The 22720-nt window shown below is 50.5% G+C and overlaps 2 protein-coding genes across 2 annotated transcripts; one reads left to right on the top strand and one right to left on the bottom strand.

The window, feature by feature from the left end:
• Nucleotides 1–815: 815 nt before the first annotated feature.
• LOC117835116 (noroxomaritidine synthase) lies at nt 816–2787 on the top strand. Its single transcript, XM_034714485.2, has one exon. The coding sequence runs from the start codon at nt 970–972 to the stop codon at nt 2509–2511; it is 1542 nt and encodes a 513-aa protein (XP_034570376.1). The 5' UTR covers nt 816–969; the 3' UTR covers nt 2512–2787.
• Nucleotides 2788–18756: 15969 nt separating this feature from the next.
• On the bottom strand, nt 18757–21777 carry LOC117838190 (plasmodesmata-located protein 2). The gene is made up of 3 exons (XM_034718117.2): nt 20340–21777; nt 19495–19602; nt 18757–19346 (listed from the first exon to the last, which is right to left on the bottom strand). The coding sequence occupies exons 1-3, from the start codon at nt 21082–21084 to the stop codon at nt 19339–19341; spliced, it is 861 nt and encodes a 286-aa protein (XP_034574008.2). The 5' UTR covers nt 21085–21777; the 3' UTR covers nt 18757–19338.
• Between the last annotated feature and the right edge of the window lie 943 nt (nt 21778–22720).

The following is a 22720-nucleotide window of genomic DNA, read 5'->3' as shown; positions in this document are numbered from 1 at the left end:
ACTGGTCAGGAGCATCCATCATCATAGATACTCCTTCGTGTTGTCACACTTTCCATACTTTCTTCTCCGGTATCTTGGTCATGATAGATACACATGATTTCACTGTCTCTAGTGGATTTCAATGCACTTATTGGAATCATTATTATTCAAATATGTGGTTACCATTTAACTTTTTTGCGAAACACATTATAGACGTATATGCTCACATACATGCATGCACGCACACTCTTATGAATGTGTGCATGCAAATCTTACCCCCTAATGCTTATGAGATATAAGATCTTGTTGAATGGTCAAAAGTACACTCCATTAAAAATTCTATGTTAATGTCACTTTCAAGAATAATTTGGTATAGATTTGCAGTAAAGACAAGTTTATTACAATTTTAGTGCACAAACAATAATTTAGTACTCCATCCATACCATATCCTGTAACAATATTTATATAGGTGAAAGCTGCTTTTTAAAAGAAACACCATCAGCAATCATTTCTATATAGATATTTTCTTAGATTCACAATTGATGGAGAGTATTGGTGAAACCATATCCATCCATACCGATCAGAAAATAACAAAACTTTGTTTTCCCCCAAAATTCCAGTCTTTTAGCATTATTGGGTCGACATTTTGATTTTGCAAGTGCACATGTCGCCGACGTCTAATCAACCTCGAGATTAATGCAAGTTTTAGAAGTTCAAATTAATCAACCAACACATTCTGTTCAAAGGTTACAAAATCTCACAGCATATTTGGATGGTTTGGATGGTGGATTCTCCATTTGGGTCGAAGCAAGAAGGAAGAGACAAATGGGGGGGAAACGATAAGGCCAATCATGCGCCAATCATACTGTCACTTGCTGATGAACCGATAGCATACGTCTCACCTTCCTCAGAACCCATGGCCAATGCAGTCTAGTATCGCTTACAAATAGCCATGTTGCACCGTGACCCCCGATCCATCTCTCGCCAGACATGGATCCGTTGTTCCTGTTCATTCAGCTGCTCCCTGTCCTCTGCTTCATCATCCTGTACTACCACCACCTGCAATCCAAGAAGACGAGCCCTTTGGAGCCGACCGAATGGCCAATAGTGGGGCAACTCCCCGGCTTGGTCGCCAACATCCACCACTTCCACGACTGGGCCACCGGCGTCCTCCGCGGCGCGAGCTACAACTTCGAGGCCCGCGGCGGGCGCACCGGCCTGCGCTACTTCATCACCTGCGACCCCTCCAACGTGCGCCACATCTTCACGTCCAACTTCGCCAACTACCCTAAAGGCGACGAGTTCGCGGTGATCTTCGACGTCCTCGGCGGCGGCATCTTCAACGCTGACGGGGAGTCGTGGCGGCGCCAGCGGGTGAAGGCCCAGATGCTCATGACCGGCTCGCGGTTCCGGACCTTCACGGCGCGGTGCAGCCGCGACAAGGTGGAGAGGAGCCTCCTGCCTTTCCTCGCCCACGCCGCCGACGAGGGAGCGCCGTGCGACCTGCACAACGTGTTCCTGAGGCTCACGTTCGACATGACATGCACCCTCGTCTTCGGTGTCGACCCCGGGTGCCTGGCGATCGGCCTGCCCGTGGTTCCCTTCGCGCGCGCCATGGACGACGCGCTGGAGACGCTCTTCCTCCGGCACGTCACCCCCATGCCGTGCTGGAAGCTGATGAACAGACTGAAAGTGGGACAGGAGAAGAAAATGGCCGCCGCTCGGAGGACGATCGACAGCTTCGTCGCCGCCACCGTCGCGAAACGCCGGGCCGACAAGATCGAACAAGGCATCACCGAATCGGCCGACTTGCTGTCGTCCTTCATCTGCCACGAGAAGGACTCCAGCCACAACGATGACGTGTTCCTACGCGACACGACGGTGAACCTCCTGCTCGCCGGCCGCGACACGACAGGCGCGGCGCTGTCGTGGTTCTTCTACCTCCTCTGCAAGAACCCACGCGTGGAGCAGAAAATACTGGACGAGCTCGCGCCCGTGGCTTCGCGCAAGGTCACCGACGCTGGCATGGTGACCTTCGAGGCGAGCGAGCTCGGCAACCTGGTGTACCTGCACGCCGCCCTGTGCGAGTGCCTGAGGCTGTACCCGTCGGTCCCGTTCGAGCACAAGGCGGTGGTCGCCGACGACGTGCTGCCGAGCGGGAAGGAGATGAAGGCGGGGGACAAGGTGCTGGTGTTCAGCTACTCCATGGGCAGGATGGAGGGCGTGTGGGGCAAGGACTGCGCGGAGTTCCGGCCGGAGAGGTGGCTCGGCGACGAGGCGGGGACGAAGCTGCGGTACGAGCCATCGTACAAGTTCATCTCCTTCAACGCCGGGCCCCGGACGTGCCTCGGCAAGGAGATGGCGTTCGTGCAGATGAAGACCGCGGCGGCGGCCGTGCTGTGGAACTTCGCCGTGGAGCTCGTGCCGGGCCACGTCGTGGAGCCCAAGCTGTCCATCATACTCCACATGAAGAATGGGCTCGCCGTCAGGGTCAGGAGAAGGGACGACGTCGCGCGTCACGGCTGCTGCTAGCTCCTGACTGATCAACACGTCTCCGCGCGCCATGTGAGCACTAGTGTGAGTTTGGAATCTACCAATGCAACACGTTGCGTGACACATATCAGTATGCATGTGTGCGTAGCATCTATGTGCGTATGTTAGTTTGGTGTATTTGCACTAGCCGGAAATACGGGTCTTCCATGCACGCCAGCATATATGTGCATACGTAGTAGGTTGCTTCAGCCATATGACGTGAAGGTACCAGTTTCTGTGGGAGTCACCAACTTCCCCATGCTGGCTTTGTTTCAATTTGCCCTCTGTTAGCGCCAAGCGAACGGGATCCCCGAAAAGGCACATATAAGTGGAGCCTGTCTGCGGAAAGAGGTTTTCACCACGTAGAGCCCAATTAAGGAGATGGGTCCTACGAATTAGAAGCTCGGGAAATACCACCTCCACGTTATGGGACCCACTGAAGGTTCACGCAAAGGGAGCGGAACGCAGCCGAGGAGGCCTCGCAGGAAGCCTCTCGGGAAAGTTTGCTTCCAAGCTAAGCAAGCAATGGCGCATCCTAGTAAAAGAAAGGCAAGACGGTCAAGGTAGGCTGTCAGTAGGCACCCCGTCCCCGTAAAAACACCATCATTACGGTTGATGGGACGCGCCTGGATGCCTCGGGGACTAACGACCTCACCCGTCCCGTCCAACAGGCGGCGGGCGCCTCCCTCGTCTCGAGAGCGCCCGCTTAGCTCCCGGCTGCCCTCTGCCAGAAGGGTGGACCCACTACGTGGACTCAGGAGGCTGCAAAGGCCTCTCGGGAACTCTGCCAAGAGGTGGGGCCACCTCGCAGACCCGGGAAGAGGTGAAGGCCTCCCGGGAGGAAACCCGAGAGCCAGGTTCATCACCCCCCCGTCCCGGGATGGTGGGTCCGGATTGAGAGGAGCAAGAATTACCAACGTAAGATGGTAAAATATGGTGATTGCCATATAGACGACTTGGACGGGGTGCTCCGGCACCGTGCGTACCAAGGCAAGAAGGCGTCAGGGCAAGTGGATGGCTCGTTAGAAGAACTGTAGCAAGGTGGGCGCCCAATGGGCCGTCATGTTCACACGCACAATGTAAAGGGATGGATTGGGATGTAAGACTCACCCTAACCGGTCTACCCTTAGGCTTGGCCTATAAAAGGCTTGTACAAACAAGACAGACAACTCTAGCAACACAACACACAGGATGTAAGTTATTACGCTTCCGAGCGACCTGAACTTGTCTAAAAACTCTCCTAAAAAATTCATATACTAACTCCTCTAAACACCTCCGAATCCCTACGCACGAACTAACCACTAGGCCGGATCTCTAGAAGGGGTCCCTCCAGATCCCCACTCTTGGTGCTTGACCACCGTCAGCTGGCGTGCCAGGTAGGGGGATAGTAGTGTGTTGAGATAAGAAGCTTCCCATCCGCGCAGAGGCAATGGGGCGCCATTTCAATCGCCACTAGGATCACCACAGTGAGTCAGATGGTGAAGCCAACGGGGGGAAGGAAACGCGCCACTGATGGGCGGCAGCGTCGCAGGTGGCGACGCCTGTTCCTGCTCCACGGCGGCCAGACACTGCGGCTTTAGCACCGCCGCGTATCAACACTCCTCACTCGATCTCCGTCTGGACGGTCTCCGCTGTGGGTCGGCTCGCTTCCGGGAGGAGGTGAATAAGCATGCCGAGGCAGCAGCCCGCCGAGGCAGCAGCCCGCCGATGTGGCTCCCGCGCTTGCTGCCATCTCGATTTTGACAACCTGCTGCCGGGAGACGCCCTGGTAGCCGCCCAAGCCCTCTTCCAGCACCCATAAGTGGAGGCTAGGGTCGAGACCCCGGAGGGGCGATGGTTGGAAGATCTGGCCAAACTAGTGGGCAACGCCGAGGCTCCTTATGGGCCGGGTGAAAGCTTGCACGGCCAAACCGGCCGGGACGGATGTGGCTTCGGTTCGGCCCACCGTCCATCCCCTAGCCGATCCCGAAGGACCATCATGTCTCCCCTCACTCCGGGCAGTAGGATCTGTGCACCCTCCTTGAGCAAGAATTACTAAAGTAAGTGTAACAACTCTACCTAAATTAAGTACTTTTAACTCTAAACCAGTGATAAATCCCTAAGTTAAGAAGTGAAATGACCTTTGTAAACCTAAGAAGCTCTTTTGGAGTTTGTTTTAAAGCTTGAAATTCTATATACAAACTTAAGTTTCTGCCCAAATAAGAGTTTTAAAACTTTTAGATTCCAACAAATTTTGTTAAAGGCACCTTGACTAATTCGGAATGGAAAGGAGTTAAAAACAGCAACCAAAGTCGGCTTTCCTACAGGACCTTGAAAATCTCTTAAGTCGTGGAATTCGAGTTTCCTCCATCTTTGCAAGCTTTCATCTCCCGTTTTCCTATCTAAACTCGAGTCAGAGCCTTAATAGAAGTTGTAGTACCTCAAGAGTGTTCCAACTTCGTTACACTGACCCTGATCCAAATCGGACCCGAACTTGTTCAAAATCCCGGTCAAAGTAAGGTAAACCAGTCAACTCGCCCCGGATGCTTAAAAATCCTAAGTCTGGAATCCCAGATTTTTAGCTAACTTTGGCCGGAAATATCTTTGAATCCTCTCACAATCAAAACCGGCACCTTAAACAAAGTTTGAAGAACGATCAGAGTTGGGCAAGTTTGTTTAAGGGAGTTTCGGGAGTTGTGTTGAAAGATTCGGAGAGGGATCGCTCCAAAGCTGGTCGGGCTTGCTGCCCGAAGGGAGCCTCGACGCCCGCGCGCCCGAGCATGTTCGCTCGCGCGCCGCGCGCCGCGTGGCCGCCGGCCACCGGTAGCTCGCCGGTGCCCTATCCCCAGTGCGACAGCGACAGGACGAGAGCCACGGTGCCCAACCCGCGCCCGCGACAGGACGGAGCGAGCGCAGGGCTAGCCAATCGCCGGTCGCGCGCAGGTCGCCTTCCACCTGCCACGGCTCTGCTCCGCCAACCCTGTTCCGCCCGTTCGCCGAGAAAGCTGAGACGCCCCCGACGTCCCGCGCCTCCACCCGCTCGCCCAATCCTCACGGTAGCCTTTCCGCCTCGCCCGCCCGACAGACCGGAAGCCCTAGACGCACGCCGCCCAAGGCCAATCGCCGCCGAAGACCACCCGGAGCTCCGCCTCCTCTGCCCAATGGCGTCGTCGGCCAATGGCCACCTCGCCCGAGCACTCGCCGCTCACGGCCTTATCCTTTCCCCACCGGAGCCCCGCCTCGACCCTCCGCGCCACCCCGGCCCTATAAAAGGGAACCCCTTTACCGGCAATGCCACCCCTTGCCACCGCCCGCACCTGCGCCGCCGCTTTCTCCTCTGCGCCCTGCTTTCTCCTCCGAGCCACCGCTTCTTCCAACACACCAGCCGCCCGCTCCTCCGCGCGGTACTAGAGCTTGCTTGTGTCCACCAGAAGCACCGCCGCCGCCAGACCACCGTCGAAGTCTCGCCGCCGCCCAAGCCTTCGTGCATACAACCTTGCGCCCAAGTCTACTCCTTTTCGACCCCAAGGCTTCACCGATCGACCTGGAGGTAAGCTGCTTAGCCTTTTGTTTCGGTTCGCCCGACCCCTCTCCGTTCGGTTCGTCCGACCCCTCTCCGTTCGGTTCGTCCGACCCCTTTGTTTCGGTTCGCCCGACCCCTTTTCTATTCGTTTCGCCCGACCTTTTCCCGTTCGCCTCGCCCGACCCTGCCAAGCTCGCCGACCCTTTCTCCGCCTCGCCCGAGGGCTCGGTTGTAACTTTTTCTTTGACCCGAGGGTATCGGTGAAATCTTTTCGGGGATTCCTCTGTGTTGAGTCTGAGGACCTCGGTACGGTTTTCCTTAAACCTGAGGGTCAGATCCTAAGTTTTCCCTAATCCGACCCTCCCATCCTGCTCTCCAACAACAGAAGTTGAACTCCCCCACCTTCTCTGTAGCTTTGCTACAAGTGTTCGTGTTAAAAAAATGAGTGTGTTGAAATAACCATCTAAAATGTTTAACCCCTACATTGCATTTTCGTGTAGAGTTGAATCTCGCCGACGGAACGTACGAGCTTCATCCAGCACCGGAAGAAGACCCCGCCGAGGAACTGCACCCCTTCGAAGGAGAGCCCGAACCAGCGCAAGACCCCGAGGACCCGCAAGCTTTTTCTGAAGGCAAGCCCCGGTGCATGAACTCCTTGTTTTGCTTTCATGCCACTTAATGATTACTTGATTGCGCATTTACGTTTCGAGGAGTTGTAATGAAACCTTATATGCATAAACTTAGTACCTTGTCTGAATACTAGTTGCTAAGGTCGAGTAATGCAATGCTTAATAGGTTTCGGTAAAAGTCGAGTGATTTCCTGTCACTCGCGAGTTATAGGAGTTGAATGTTTCAGATTTTTCGCAACTATAAGGACGACGGACGGGGTCAGGCTTGTGTTCGATACTTGGTGGATTGCCCCGTCTGTCTATATGAAAATGAACTAAGGTTGAAACGTGTCGGCGTTCGTGATCAAGTGTTTGAAAGTACTAATCTCATACCTAGTATGGGATGGGGAAGTCTAGTACCTGATTGAACTGGGGCGTGGCATACCTTCCGGCTGTCCTTGGAACGTCATTCCCATGGTGCATCATGTGGGTGCAAGTGCAGTCACAGTGCAGCAATAGGCCGGGACTGTGGAGCATTGCATGCCAAAGGAAGTTGGCCCTGACACGTGCCTAAGGGATCGATGGGGACGGCTGACAAATGAAGCGACCCTTCGTGGTGCGCGGATGTCGTGAGATTAGGTTTGCCATGCATGGTTAATAAATTCGAATCGATTCGTCTGCCTCTCACAGATTGGGACTACTTGATCGCTATTCTGCACTGAGTAAAGATGGAACATGATGATGATTTTTAATCTTGATGCTTGTTCAGTAATTGCTTGGAAACCATGTTTGTTTAGTATAAGTTGCTAATCTAGAATGGATAAAGAACATAGAACATGAGCTAAAAGGTTGAAAGTAAGGACTGACTTTAGACGCTTTTGACAAGAAAACCCCAGAGCCAGAAAGCCTTGCATGTCTAGGTCTCGGTCGTGTCTTTCCGACGGGTCAGTCTTGTTGAGTACTAGTTGCTCAGCCTTGTTGTGGCTAATCTTTTTCAGGTAATGTCAATAGCTTGGGTGTTGGTACCACTTGGCCGACCCAGCTCCCTCCAGGCTGGACCGTTGAGTGGGATCCTTCCTCGGACGGCGAAGGAAGGAATTTTTGATGTCATGATCGTCTCCGTCATGATGTCATGTATCGACGTTTAGCTTCTGCTAGTTTTATTTGACCTCGAACCTTGCAAATTTCGGTCTAAATTTCGAAAACTCTGATGTAATAAATTGTTGATCTATGTTGTCATGATGGAATGTTGTAATCTCTGTGCTACTCACCTTCGCGTGAGCGATGCTTCTCGATCCTGTTTACGTGGTTTATGGGAGGAAATCCGACGGTCGACCAAGTTGACTTGCTTAAAGTGCATAATCGCATGTCAGGCGACTTCAATGCATTTTAGTCAGGTTAATTTGGGCGGTTCCGCCACAGTAAGATGGTAAAATAAGGTGAGTGCCATACAGAGGACTTGGATGGGATGCTCCGGCGCCATGCGTACCAAGGCAAGAAGGCATCAGGGTAAGTGGATGGCGTGTCAGAAAAACTGTAGCAAGGTGCGCGGCCATTGGACCGCCACATTCACACACACAATGTAAAGAGATGGTTTGGGATGCAAGACTCACCCTTAGGCTGGCCTATAAAAGGCAGACTCTTGTACAAACAAGACAAACAACTCTAGCAACATAACACACAGGACGTAAGGTATTACACTTCCGAGCGGCCCGAACCTGTCTAAAAACACTCCTAGCAAAATCATAAACTAACTCCTCTAAACGCCTCTCGAATCCTTACGCATGAACTAACCCCCAAGCTAGATCTCTGAAGAGGGGTCCTTCCGGATCCCCGCTCTCGGTGCTTGATCACCATCACCCTGTACAAAACTTCCATTTGGCAAAGATTTCATTTCCTATGGCTCTAAATGCTGGAATGATTTGAGTATAAACTCACTGGTGGAAAACGGACTTTTAATCCCAGTTGGTAGGAGTCATAGATCCCAAACACCCATTCAAGACTAATTATTCGAGATAAAAGGGGGTCCTTTAGTCTTCGATCATTCACCCAGGACTAAAGGCCCCCCTTTTATCCCGGTTGGTATTCCCAACTGAGACTAAAAAAATTCCAAAAAAATAAAAAAAGCCCGCTCCACCCGCGCCCGCCAGGCTCGCACCGCTCCATCTCGCTCCGCGCCGGGCCCATGGCCGCCGGCGCCATGGCGGCACCGCTCCACCCGCGCAGGGCTCGCACCGCCCTCGCCAAGCCGCGCCGCTCGCCCTACCTCTGCTCCCTCCCCGCCTCCCCGGCCTCCTCCTCCCCACGGGCGTGGGCTGGTGAGGGAGGGAGGGAGGGAGCAGAGGGAGAGGAGGCAGGGAGGAAGGGAGCTGAGGGAGAAGGAGTGGAGCGCCAGGAGATAAGGAGTGAGAGGGAGGGAGGGCCGGGCGCAAGTCTCTAGGAGATAAGGGTGGGCGCACCGGGACTAAAAGGACCTTCCCGGTTGGAGCTACCAACCGAGACTAGTCATTTTATCTTGATTGGTGGCCTTTTAGTCCCGGTTGGAGCCACCAACCGGGACTAATTCATTTTATCTCGGCTGGTGGCTCCAATCGGGATTAAAAGCACCACTTTTATCCCGGTTGGAACCACCAATTGGGATTAAAAGGGCTCTGCCAGTCTACAAAACTTAGACCTGGAACTAAAGGCTCTTTAGTTCTGGGTCCAAAGTTATCCAGGATAAAAACTAATGAATGGAAGGTCAGTTCTCTACTAATAAGTGCACTATGATTGGTTACCATGCTAACTATGTTTGGTTCTCCAACTGCCAGGAGCCTTCTCCTATATTACCTCTGTCTAGAGTAAAGTGCACCGGCAATTCTTAAACTTGTTTGAGAACATACGTGGGACATATAGTATGTCGACAAAGTATCATTTTGCATATCTAGATCACTAAACAATTAAACATGTTCATTGTGTCATTGGATCCAAATATCAATAGAATGTAAAAAGATGTTCTGGGATGACAAGCTGTCAGGATGGAATTGTGTTGTTTTCATGAGTTGTCATGTGGAGCCCAAACCGACAATATAGTGATATGCACGATGCGTTGCTTGGGGAAAAAAATTGAGTAACATATGGATGCTGGGCAGATCAGTAATTTACACCTAAAGTGATCTAGTGAGTTTAAAGACCTACATTTGCAAATTAATAGTTTGAGAATTTAGTTTTTAGGGACCGCACCATAGTAGACAAATAGAATTATCTTAAGCTAACACCGCATGTCTCATCATTATCATAATAATGGCCCCTTGGCTACAATATATAGTTATTAATTATTTGGGTCCATAGCACTTGCAATTACGTGGCTTCTTCTAATTTCATCATTGAAGCCATTCTTTTTTGAACCGTTTGGCAGAGCTTCACCAGAAACCGGTGGAGAAGTTATGATGAAGCCCTACCAAAAGGAATATTAATGTATTGTCCTGATGCAAAACCAACGTAATGCTGATTCCACCCTTGTGCGCCAGTGCGCTCCCTAGCGTGCGAGGTGGGGCAGCCAGCCAGCGCCTAGCAGCAGTGGCAGGATCCACTGACCGCGTTGCGCGCCTGCTCGTGTCCCCCGCGGTGCTACGCGATCGTTTCTTTTTCTTTTTCAAATTTTTCTTATTTAATTGTTTTTCCATACCATTTTGTATTCAAGTAAATTTGTTTATGTATAAGTTACGTGTATAAACACTATACGTATAAATTATGTATATCATGAAAGATGTACTACAAAATTATCACATAAGTTATTGTTAGGAAAGAGTAATACATACAAATCGTGTGTATAAGCTATAAATTTCAAATTTCCAAAAACGAAAATTTTGAAGTTGTCCTTTAAAAATTGGACATAGAAATTGTACGCATAATTTCTACATCGTATCAAAGTTTGTGCTAAAAAATTATCTCATCAGAAATTATTAGTACGAAATATACGTCGAAGTTATGCGTATAAGTTTTGATATTAAAAAAAGGAAACTTGTGGGAATCAAAATTTTCCAAAAATGGAAGTTTGGAGGGAGTGAGTGGGCTGTGGGGGGATCGATGGCTGGCAACGCTCCGCGCCAGTTAGCAACCCCAAACCAAGCTTATGTGCTATTAGAATCTAGTAGATAGAAACGTACTGCCTTTTTCTTCTTCTTTAAGGATGTTTAGGGGTCACTTTCCTTATCTTTTGGAGCCGAATGGGACCACAAAATTGCACAGCCAATATTATGACATTTGTTTCAATATAACATCCTTTCACTTGCTTGTAAGTGTTTTTTTAAAAAAACAGATCTAGGGAAGAGGTATGATTGGGTATTATTTTTGCAAATATATTTGCAAGATAGAGAAGTGAAGCACAAAATTAAATCCACAATTTTCAGACCATGTTTAATGTCGAAAATGACTATACTTGGAGTCATCTGGCAAGGGAAGTCAGCGTGCTACCTAGCAAACCCCATGACAAAGCATCAGTCCCTGTAACTTGTAATCACAGGTAGCAGCGAGCAACTAATCGATGCACCGTGTCAGAGCGAGGCTGATAGCAGCTCCAATCCACATCCACGGAAGCTTTGCTAGCGGCAGGCTGCACCCGCGGTTGGTGACACGGCGATCTCACGGCCACCATGCACAGCGGAGTTTGTAGTATAAGCTGGTGGCACACTGTGCAGGCACAGGAGGAGAGCTAGCACGCGACGCCGCCGGGGCGCGAGGCGCGTGACGGTGACGCGACGCGCGCGGCGATGTGGCGCGCCGGTAGCCGCCAACCGCGGTGATGGGCAGCCAAGCAGAGCAATCAACGAAGCTCTGGGTGATCCGGCGCGTGCGCCTCGTGCGCGACCGCGTGCCTAGCACAGCGGCATCCTGTAGTGAGGTCTGCGCTGACGCGACCACCGAGCGCGCGCGGGCACGTCCGATGGCCGGCATCAGTTTCGTAACCGGAACGCGGACAAGGGACAAGGCAGCAGCCGGCGAGAAGATGGATGCTTCCGCTTGCCGGCCACGAGTTCCGTACGTGTGCTCGCATCGTTCTCGTTCGCAGCTGCTGCAGCGTGCGCCGCGCGCGCGTGCAGGCCCGGCCGGCAGGGCCGCGTCGCGTGGGGCACCTGGATCCCAAGCCCAACGCGTGGTGGGAGATGCTGGTACGTGGGGCGATGCCCTTCCTCTAGGCGGGAAGTGCGAGCTACTCCCTCCGCCCCTAAATCGCTGTCGTTTTTCTTTCTGAGAAATAACTTTAACTAAATATATATAAAAAAAAATATTATATTTATAATACAAAATTAATATTATTAGATAGATATTTGAATCTAATTTTTTAATAAATTTATTTGAAGATACATCTACAAATTCAGTCAAACTTGCGGCACGGAAACCAAAAGCTACCGTTATTTGAGTATTGAGGGAGCAGTCAGCGAGCTTTTGCAGACCATAAACACGGGCCATGTTTAGTTCCTTCAAAACTTCCAACTTTGACACTATGCAAAAAGAAGATTTCCCATCACATCAAACTTGCGGTATATGCATGGACTACTAAATGTAGACGAAATCAAAAACTAATTGCACAGTTTTGTTGTACTTTGCGAGATGAATCTTTTGAGCTTAATTAGTCAATATTTGGACAATAATTCACAAATATAAATAAAATGTTACAGTGTGCTACAGTACTACAACAGTAATTTTGCACCTCTAAACTTTGGGCAACTAGGCCAGGGTTGTCTGCCTGACTGGTCTGCTCGCCGGAATTCCTTGCACTGGCTAGCAGCTAGCTGCACCGACGAATGCAAATTGCTACGTGCATTTCACGTTTGTGCACGTGATCAGCATCAGCTCGATGATGGGTTCATGCATGGGGTAGTCGGAGCCTGCCCGCCAGAACAGTTTCGGAGTTGTTTTTTGTATGCGTTGTACTACTGTTGTCCGGGACTTTTCATCGCCGCGCCAATGTGGCGATCATCGATCTTACGTCGCGTACAGCTGCTTGTTCGACTGAATCATATCACTGGAAGCTATAGATCGTAGTAGGTTGATTTCTAGTTTCATTTCTTTAATTTGTTTCAAAAAGGTTGATTTCCATCACGATCTGAACTATAGACTGATGTTCATGTTCAGCCTGGGATTTTTTTATTTTTATATTTTTTTCGATTTTTTAGAAATATATAGTCGGATGGAAAAATTGCAAATCTAGGCTATTGCCGCCAACCCAGGCGGCGGAAGGGCCTTACCACCGCCTCCGCCGGCGGTAAGTGTAACGACCGACCCCAAACCTCTCGAGTTAATCTTAATCTAAGTCCCTAATCTTCTGTCTCAGCTTTACCGAGTTTAAGTGCTCAACCTCCAGACCGGTCCCGACCCCTAAGTATCCGACCCCTCTCCGCTGTTTCCTCAGTTCCGACCCTGCTGACCCCAAGCTCACCCCGCCAGACCCTTCTAAGTCTTCCCACGATGTCTCCTGTGAATCTGAGCAGTGGACCAACCGAGACTGACCGGTGGACCCACGAAATCTTTCTCCCAGATCCCCCGCGACAGACGCACTCGAGTGGCATGCCCGCTTCAAGGCTTCTCCGCCGCGTGGCTCGTTTCCTCCGACACTCGCCGCTCCGCCCCGTCGCCGGCCGCGACCGGATGGATATCCGCGCCCTCTTCCCCAATCGCAGCGGAAGCCCCCTCCAAGCCTTTCTGCAGCGCCTCGCCGCTCGCACCCATCATCACCTCGCCGGACCCCCCGTTGCAAGGCCCAAAACCTCCCGTCTTTTCCGCCGCCCCTCCGCAGTCGCGCCGCCCGGACTGCACTACGCGACGATTCCTCCGTCGCCAATCCAGACCCCGACCGCGACAGCTCCTTTTCCGCCCTGTCAGAGCTGCGCCCCGACAATCTGTTGCTTCGCGCTCCCCCGCGCGACCGCAGCTTGCCTGCCTTCTCACCTGTGCGCCCTCGCTTCTAGCGTCGTTTCCCCGGTCACTTCCATCAGATCCACCGCACGACGACGCCCGCCTCCGCCAAATCTCAACCACCAGCAAAACCGCGCCTGCGCCACCCTGTCTTCGGTGCCCAATGACCGCCGGTGCCATCCCCGAGGTCCTGCTCCGCCACACCGCTGCTCAATCGCCGCCCCGGCAGCGCACTCCATTGCTTCTCCCGGTCTTCGTGCTACTCTAACCCTCTTTCCTCCGCGCAACTACAAAAGGGAATACCAGAGCCCCGCCAGAGTCCCCTTCGCCATCGCTGCCTTGCCTGCCGTTTCTCTGCTTTATGCTCAAAGCGCTACCGCCCAAGTCCCTGAGGAACTCTCCTCTCCACCCCACACCGCTTTCCCCCAATCCACCCAGCCGCTTGCTCCTCCGTGCTGCGCAAAAGCTTGCTTGTGGTCCACAAGAAGCACCGCCACCGCCGGAACCCCGCCGGACCTCGCCGCTGTCCAAGCCTTAAATCTTTCCGCCCAAGCCTGCTCTTTTCCAACCCCAAGCTTCACTTGTAAGACGAAGGAAGCTGCCAACCTTTTTCCGCCTCGTCCGACCCCTTCTATCCACCCGACCCCTGTTCCGTTTCGGCCGACCCTGTCTGTTTCGCCGACCCTTTCTCCGCCTCGCCCGAGGGTTTGGCTGTATCCTTTTTTTCCTTGACCCGAGGGTATATGTGTAAAATCGGGGACTTCTCTACGTTAAGCCTGAGGACCCCCAGCACCTCTATTCCTCTAGTCTAAGGGTCCGATCCTAAGTTCCCTCCCATCCGACCCTTCTATCTTGATCTCCACCAACCCCAGTACACTTCCCCACCTTTTTCCGTAGCTTTGCTACCAGTTTCTGGGCTAAAAACTTGCAAGTGTTGCTGTTGAAATAACCGTCTAAATGCTAACTCTTGCATTGCTTTCGTGTAGAGCTGCGTCTCACCGACGGTGTCTACGAGTTGTACCCGGCGCCAGAAGACGAAGCTGCAACAGAGCTCCCGCCTCCAGACGCCGAAGCCGTCCAAGCAGAAGAGTAGCTTCCCTCCTCCTTGTTTGAAGGCAAGCCCCGGAGCATGAACCCAGTTTTCCCAAACTTGTGCATGCCTTCTTCTCCATGTTTTGTGCATTTATGTATAGGAGTTGTTTGGAACCGTAGATGCATGACTTAGATCCCTTGATCTGAATACTAGCTGTTGGACCGAGTAGATGCTTTGCTTAAATAGGAAGCGGTAAAAGCCGAGTGATTTCCTGTCACTCGCGAGTTGTAGGAGTTGGTTGGTTCTCCTTCTGTTACAACTATAAGGACGATGGATGGGGTAGGATTTTGGTTAACTCTTTGGTGGTCGGCTGTTCGCCCCGTCTGTCTATGAAACTTGCTAAGGCCCGACAGTGGTAGTGTTCGTGATCAAGTGTTTGAAAGTACTAACCTCATACTTATTATGGGATGAGGAAGCCTAGTACCAGATTGAACCTAGACATGAGCGGTCGCCCCATTGTCCTTGGAACAGAGTTTCCCCTGCGGCCGCACGTGGTGGCAAGTGTGGTCACAGAACGGCAGAGGCCGGGTCTGTGGAACATTGCACCAAAGGAGGTGGGCCCGACACAGGTTAGGGGATTGATGGGGAAGGCCGACACAGGAAGCGACCCTCGATGGTGCACGGATGTCGTGAGGTTAGGTTCACCATGCATGGTTAAAGAACTCGAATCGATTCGTCTGCCTCTCACAGTTTGAGACTGCTTGATCGCTATGCTACCCTGAGTAATAAAGGAATCTGATGATGACATGGTCTTGATGATGAGATACATACCTTTTTGGTTGGTTCTATGTTTGCTTAGAGTAAGTTGCTAACCTAGACCGGATAATGAACTTAGAACCTGAGCTAAAACTTTGAAAAAAAGGATCTACATAGCGCTTTTGGCAAACAAACCCTTCAGCCAAAAGAGCCTTGCATGTCTAGAAGTGGTGGAGTAGCTTACTCCCGTCGGTTAAGTCTTGTTGAGCTTAGTAGCTCAGCCTTGTTGTGGCTTCTCTTTTTCAGGTGAAGTTGCTGCCCCCGAGCCCTCTTCTGTTGGCACTTGGCCGTCCCAACTCCCTCCGGGTTGGACGGTTGAGTGGGATCCCTCCTCGGACGGCGAGGAGAGGGATCACTGACGTCTTGGCTGGCCTCACCAAGGACGTCCGACCCCTACGCTTAGCTTCCGCTCATTTTACCTTCTGTTGTTTTCTTTTCAACAATGTAAAAACTCTGATTTTGTTTTAATGTTGAACTAAATGGTCAAATTGTTTAACTCAGTGGACTTGTATTCTCTGAAACCGCTCACCTTCGTGTGAGTTTGCTAACTCGGTCCTGTTCAAGTGGTTAAATCGGATGAAATCCGACGGCATTTCGTATTAACTTGACTAAGGCATGAGTGTCGCATATTAGGCGACTTAATCATGTTTAATCAAGCTAATCCGAAGTGGATCCACCACAGTAAGGCCCTCCCGCCAACCGTCAGCAGCCGTCGTAACTGCGACGCGCGAGTCGAGGCGTCACCGCCGCCTGGCCCGGCGACAGTCGCCCCCTTTATAACCCGCCCGCGCCCCTCCCCTCCTCCCGCACCAGTGCGCGCCAGCAGCGAGACAGAGAAGGAAGAGGGAAGAGAAAGAGGAAAGGAGGGAAGGAAAAAAAAAGAGAGGAGAGGAGGAGGAGGAGGGAAGGGGAAAAAAAGAAAGGAGAAGGAGGGGGAATAGGGAAGGAATTTTTTCTGTCTTTCTCAGGTAAATTTTTTTTTCAATCTCGTAGTTTAGTATAGTATACTATAGTATAGTTTAGTTTAGTTTAGATATAGATTTAGAAATATTAGTGAATCTGAGATTTATAAATATTAGTGGATCTGAGATTTAGAAATATTAGTAGATCTAGATTTAGAAGTAATAGTGGATCTAGATCTAGACTTAGAAACTTTTAGCTGTTTTTAGATAGGAAAATGTAGCTTAGTTAGTATAACTAATTTAGCTTAAAAAAATCATGCAAAATGTCATATGACATAAAATAATTATTGCACAATATCAATTCCTCACCATCTTGTTAATGCGGCGCTGATGAAGTGTAGGCTCAAACGCAAAATTGGAACACATCCAATACCTTTGTCTATACGTGTCCTCTTCATCGGACTTGGCTACCTTGCAAGGATCGCCGCAAAAGCACATGGGCACTGGAACACCACTAGGCAGAGGCAAAGGGTCGAAGGCATTTCCGGTCAACCGAACACCACTCCACCTTTACCATTTTCGTTGTAAGAACCGGAAGCAACTAAGATTAAATCATACGACTACCAGTTAACGTAATAACGTGCACTGAGATTACCTTACTTTTCCAACTTTTCCACGCCTTGGCATCCTACGGTTGTATAATAAAAATATTAAAATTTCATGAAACTATAATAGTAAATACTTCTAGATCTAAATACTAAACTATGAACTTGAAAATCTTATATTCCTGAGGAGGTTCTACCACGTGGATGGAACTTTCGTTTTAGCTGGTCGTGACCAAGAAACCACCGGCTTGAAAACCGAATCTACTATACTAACTAAACTACATTTTTAACATCTAAAAGCACACAATATATCTGTAGATCTAAATACTAAACTACGAACTAAATACCGAATCTACTGTACAAACTAAGCTAGACTTTTAGCATCTAAAAGCACAAGATATTTTTAGATTTACTATACTACGACATTGAAAAACTTACCTGATGACTAGGAGGTTTCTTCCCCTTCTTTCCTCTCTTTCTTTCTTCCTTCCTTTCCTTCTCTCCCTTCTCTCCCTCTCTGGTTCTCCTCTCAAAAACAACAGGAGAGCTGGGTGGCCTGAGGCCTGGCTGCGGGAGGTTTTTGTAGGGGGAATCCCCGCCGACCCAAGCGGCAGCAAGGGTCCTTACCATTGGCCCCAACGGCGGTAAGGACCCTTACCGCCCGCGCGCTGGTTGTACCGTGGCGGTGCAGGGGGTCGTGTCCTTACCGCCGGCCCAGGCGGCGGTAGGGAGTTATCGCCGGTCCAACCGGCGGGCCGGCAGGGTCGGCGCCTTACCGTCGGCTGAGGCGGCGGTAAGGCCCTTCCGCTGCCTAGGCCGGCGGCAATAGCCTAGATTTGCAATTTTTCCATCCAACTATATAATCTGCAAAATCGAAAAAAAATAAAAAAAATTCTCAGCCTGGCGTAGAGCAAAAGGCAGAGCAACACCTGTTTCTACTCCAAGTCGGCCCAGCCCAAGGAGAGTTAAAAAGTGCTGAAGCTAATCCTAAAAAAAAGGTGTTAAGGCCCATAGTTTACCAATCCGGCGCGTACGAGGCCGTAGCCCAAGACACACGGCAGGCCCAAATGGCATGGACGACAGATCGCGCGTTTGTGTGGCGGGCGGCGGCGCTTGCTGACGGCCGGCCCTTCCGCCCTGTTCTCGCAGTCGAAGTACGAGTTCTTTTTTTCTTTCAGGAAACAGAAACACACGCAAATGCTCATGTATCTGCACGCACATTCGTAAAGAACCAAGGAATTGTTCGCAGGAGTTTAGCAGTATTTCGGTTGGTTGATCGCCCTTGTCTGCATAGTAGGAACAAAGTGCAGAAACCGAAGCTTAGATACCTGCAGATCAATCCTGCTATGTGCTAGTACGTTTTGCATCAATTTTTCTACACCGCCCAATGCAAATAGCAATCTAACCAACCCATGCTACAAAGCAACAAGGCGTCAATTACATTAGATTGCCACCTGTCAGTAACGAAGAAGACACATTCTGGCATCATGTAGTAGTCATGTTCGGGTAATGCCAGTCTAGCACAGCAGGGCTGTCTAGCGACACACACACACACACAGAGGACATAACACAGTAATCTACCTCTGCGGCAAAAGTAAACAAAGAATCATCATGCTTGGCAGTTTACCTTGATGCACCAATTGCATCGAACAGAAAAAAAAAAGGTGCAGTACCATCCTTTGCAGCCCGTTTTCCAATTCAGATAACATCAACGGGATCTCTGACTAACTGCGTATATGCCTCTGTCATGAACTCGAATCTCATCTGATGTCAGGTCAAGCTTTATCTCGCAACAACAAAGCGACATCTCACAACCATCATAAGTTGGACACGGCCCTTGTAGGACGCTAAAGCAGCAAGTTTTCCAGCAAGCACTCAGAAATGTACGGCGAATAGCTTAACAAGTCAAAAGGAGAACAGCTGCACAGCACAGCTGTGGTTATCAGGTCAGCAATGTCCATCAGCAAAGCTAGACACCAATTAACCAATGCTACCACCAAACCCAAGAGTTAAAATCTGGTTCTACAGCATATGGAAAGTTAATTTTCCACCACGAATCCAACCAGATGACACCCAACCTGCTCCTGCAAACCTTAAATAAAAGAGACTAAATACACCTAAAAGTATTTTCCTTTGGGGGAAAAAAATACAAGAGAATTAATGTACTCCTAGAACCCTAAGCAGGAGAGGCTAAGGTGACAGCCCAGAGATCATCTACCAACTTCAATCGAGAATCAAAATAGCCCCCAGAACTGGACAGTTTCTTAACTGAACAGGTCGCCACCTCTTTTCCTCTTTCATCATGGGGGATGCCACCCTCACATGGCCAGAGGAAGAAGAGCCAAAAAACAATCCCCTCTGTATTCCACTCACCACCTTGAAGAAACAAACATACACCCCTACCATCAAAATGCCATACCATGCCCCGATGCCTTTGTCCAGACGCTCCTACCATGCTTTCCCATCAGTAATCTGCAAGCACAGGATGAGATGAAAACAGGTTTGGTAAGCAGGAACAGTGGGGCATATAGCGAAATAAGGAGCAGTGGCAGCTGCAGAATTGAGCGATAGAACAAAGAAAGCCATGGTGCTGCTCGTGCTCATGTTTCCACTAACTCACCATCCTTCTTCTTGACCAGGCTCCGGGCGAAAAGCAAGCAGATGACCAGGAAACCCACGCCTACGGCTCCCCCCAGCACAATGGCTACAGTCTTTGCTGTCTGCTGCCCTGAGAAGCACAACGGGAAGAGGCAAATCGATTGATCAGACTAGGGGGCAACACGTCTAATCATGGGAACAATCATAGATGCATATCTCCGGTAAATTCAGAAAGAAAGTCAAAAGGCAATCAACACAACTTTTATCAAAGCTTGAATAGACAGATGCATAAACAAGGGGGCAAAATGGAACTGCACTAACCTACTGCCCTATAGTACCCAAAGAAAGCTTGAGCCAAACAATGGGGACTCATGGAGGTTCAGTAATGCACATCTTCTAAGCTTAATAATTAGCTGAAATGTAGAATGCACCAAAGAAAGAGGCATGCCATATCTAAATTGAAGTTCCACCTCAACAAAGTCACACCTACCTACTGGACCACAAGAGTTGTAATCTAGACAATGAGCACCTGAGAGGGGACTAATCTACACAAATATGCCCAAAACAACCAGTGTACCAAGGGAACAACTAAAAAGGTGCCCCCAACAATCGCTATCAATCAATTCTAAAGCACAAATGAGCCCTGGCAAGATCTCACCTACACACATACAAACAAATTACCAACTACAATTTCGCAATCAGAAATTAAGCACACGCACGAATCTAAAACGTTTCTAATAACTGGTTGTTCCACAATGCTGCATTTGTCCAATTCATTAATTCGAATTGGCAAGGGAGCTTGCAAGCACAGCAAAGGCACCCAATATGTGGGATTGAAGGTAAGCCAGGAGAGGAGAGGGAACTGACCTCCCATGCCTCCGCCATGGGGCACGCCGTGCGGGTAGTAACTGTAGCTAATGTAGCACTTGTCGAGGTACACCTGGCCGGAGGGGGCGCCGCCGCACTCGACCTCGACGTGCTGCACGGCCTGGGTGACGCACTGGCCGCAGTCCGCCGTGGAGAGATCGCCCTCGCACTGCGCCATGGCGTAGACTGCCTGGTAGCTGGTGGCGACGAAGCCGCCGTTGCTGGTGGCGACGCCGCCCTCGAGCGCGGCGAAGGCGGTGTCCCGGCGCATCTCGAAGTCGCCACCGCCGCCGCTGCCCGTGCCGCAGGTCTTGAAGAGCATCTGGACGCCGGAGACCTGGGGGAAGCCGGAGACCTCGTAGAGTGCGAGGCAGCCGGTGAGCTGGACCCGCGCGGCGACGGAGGCGCCGCAGACGTCGCGCCACGACGACATGGCGCGAGAGACGCAGGAGGCGCAGTCGGAGCCGGAGAGGTCCCCGCGGCACTGGAAGAGGCCGAAGACGGAGGTGGAGGAGCCCGACGAGGACGGGGAGGAGGTCTTGTAGAACTTGGTGGAGCCTGCCTGAGCGGAGAGGGCGCTGGAGAGGACGGCGACGGTCGGCGGCAGCGCGCCGCCCGGGAAACTCTGGTTGGCGCAGCCCTTGTAGACGAGCGCGTCGAGGTCGGCGCACGACACCAGCGGCGGCGCGTGGAGGAGGAGGAAGACGGCGGCGGCGGCCAGCAGAAACCGGCGCGCCCTGCCCATCTCTCTCAGGTTCCGCCTGTCCTCGGGATCTCTGGGCCTGGGCGTCGTCTCGCCGCCCTCGCTCCCCGCTCTCTGGTCTCCCTCCCGCCGCGGTGGTGGTGGTGGACTGGTGGAGTGGTGGTGGAGGGGAGTGAACTGGCGTCGCCTCGCTCGCCTGCTGGAGTGCTGGGTGGGTTTGCCTCCGCAGCTCCGCTCCGCTCCGCTCTCGCCCCCCACACCGTCAGGTGCTCTGTTTTCTTCTTCCGTTTCCACCCCTGGGTTTCTTGCGCTAAGTTAATTGGGGAAAGACGAAGGAACAAGGAAAAGCACACATTTTTAGTGTGAAGTGAAGAGCTGAAGACGAAAAATTGGTGCATCTAGGCAAATGGAGATGGAGCCACTCATGAGCTTTCTTCCTCAAGATCAATAAGCTTTTGTTGCAAAAGGGTTAACGGGGATTATAGTTGTCCAAAAGCAAAATGTCCAACGTCTAGATAGGTGAAAGACAAAGTGGATAAACTAAATGTTGTTGTCAAGAAAGAGACTTGTAATCTTGCTTTGTTAGGTTATAGGGCTGTTACAAGGAGAGACTTTCGAATATTTTTGTTGCTCTTGATAGGAGAATGACTTCATCAAGTTGCCACGGCCGCGTGCTCCCGCTGTTAATTTACTATACTCAAATATAATCCTCGTGACATGATCAAGAACTTCATATATACTCTTGGCTTTTACATTGCTTTTGAGTTGACTCCTGTTAGGTCAAATGCATAGGTTTAAGCTTTGAAGGTGGGGGACTTTATGAAAATGGTAATGTGGCATCCTAAAAAGAAAAAATGATGGAGCTAAATCCAAAATGACAGTACATTTGTTTTCAATTCATCTATAAATCTTGATTGGTGATGTGAAAGAGCCTCTAGCTTAATGGTTAGAGCACCTGACTAGCACCTAGTAGGCTCGGGCTCAACTCTCTGGGAACTTCCCCTGCTGATTTCGGTAAAAAAAAAATCTTGATTGGTGACTTGGTGTGTTGGTGCTTGGGGTAAGTCTTGCAAATTTGGAGCAATCCAGAGGATCCTATTTCAATCTTTGGGTGCACCCTTAATTTAATAGGCGCGTTTGTGAGGCCAATGGATTTTGGATGCACCGTGCATCCAGATGTGGGGCACGAGCAGGACCAAGGGGTTGTGGCATTTGCCGTGTCCTTCAGATCTCCTGCAATTCTATATTGCAAACTTTTCCTTCTCTCCGAAGTCATTGCCTGAGTTTCCCGTCACTTTTAAACAAAGTTGCTTCTCAACGGCTATCAGTTTGTGTAATCATGTTATAAACTGAACTGATTCAAAGCATTTTATACTGTGTTAGCAAAACTCGCTTATTATAGTACCTTTTATTTGCAAGCTTAAAGCTCGCACCATGTTCCTAAGCTGACATAATCAAATTGTCTTTGATTTTACATATCTAATGGCACAAACTTTACGTGTTCTCTTACACAAATTTATGATTTTTACTGATGTGGACACTAACTTCTAACCGTTGCACGTCCATCAGCGTTTCATCACCCTAATTACGACCGTAATGCCGCTCTGCCGTACTCTGTCCTTGGCCGTAGATGATCCTCGGTTCCTTGTCTCCAGACGTCCTTGTTCCTTTAACCGCA

The sequence above is a fragment of the Setaria viridis genome, chromosome 9 (genome assembly GCF_005286985.2).
Source record: "Setaria viridis chromosome 9, Setaria_viridis_v4.0, whole genome shotgun sequence".
NCBI classification, from domain to species: Eukaryota; Viridiplantae; Streptophyta; class Magnoliopsida; order Poales; family Poaceae; genus Setaria; species Setaria viridis.
Note: the sequence above shows the minus strand (reverse complement) of the source record. Positions and strands in the feature narration are given on the sequence as shown.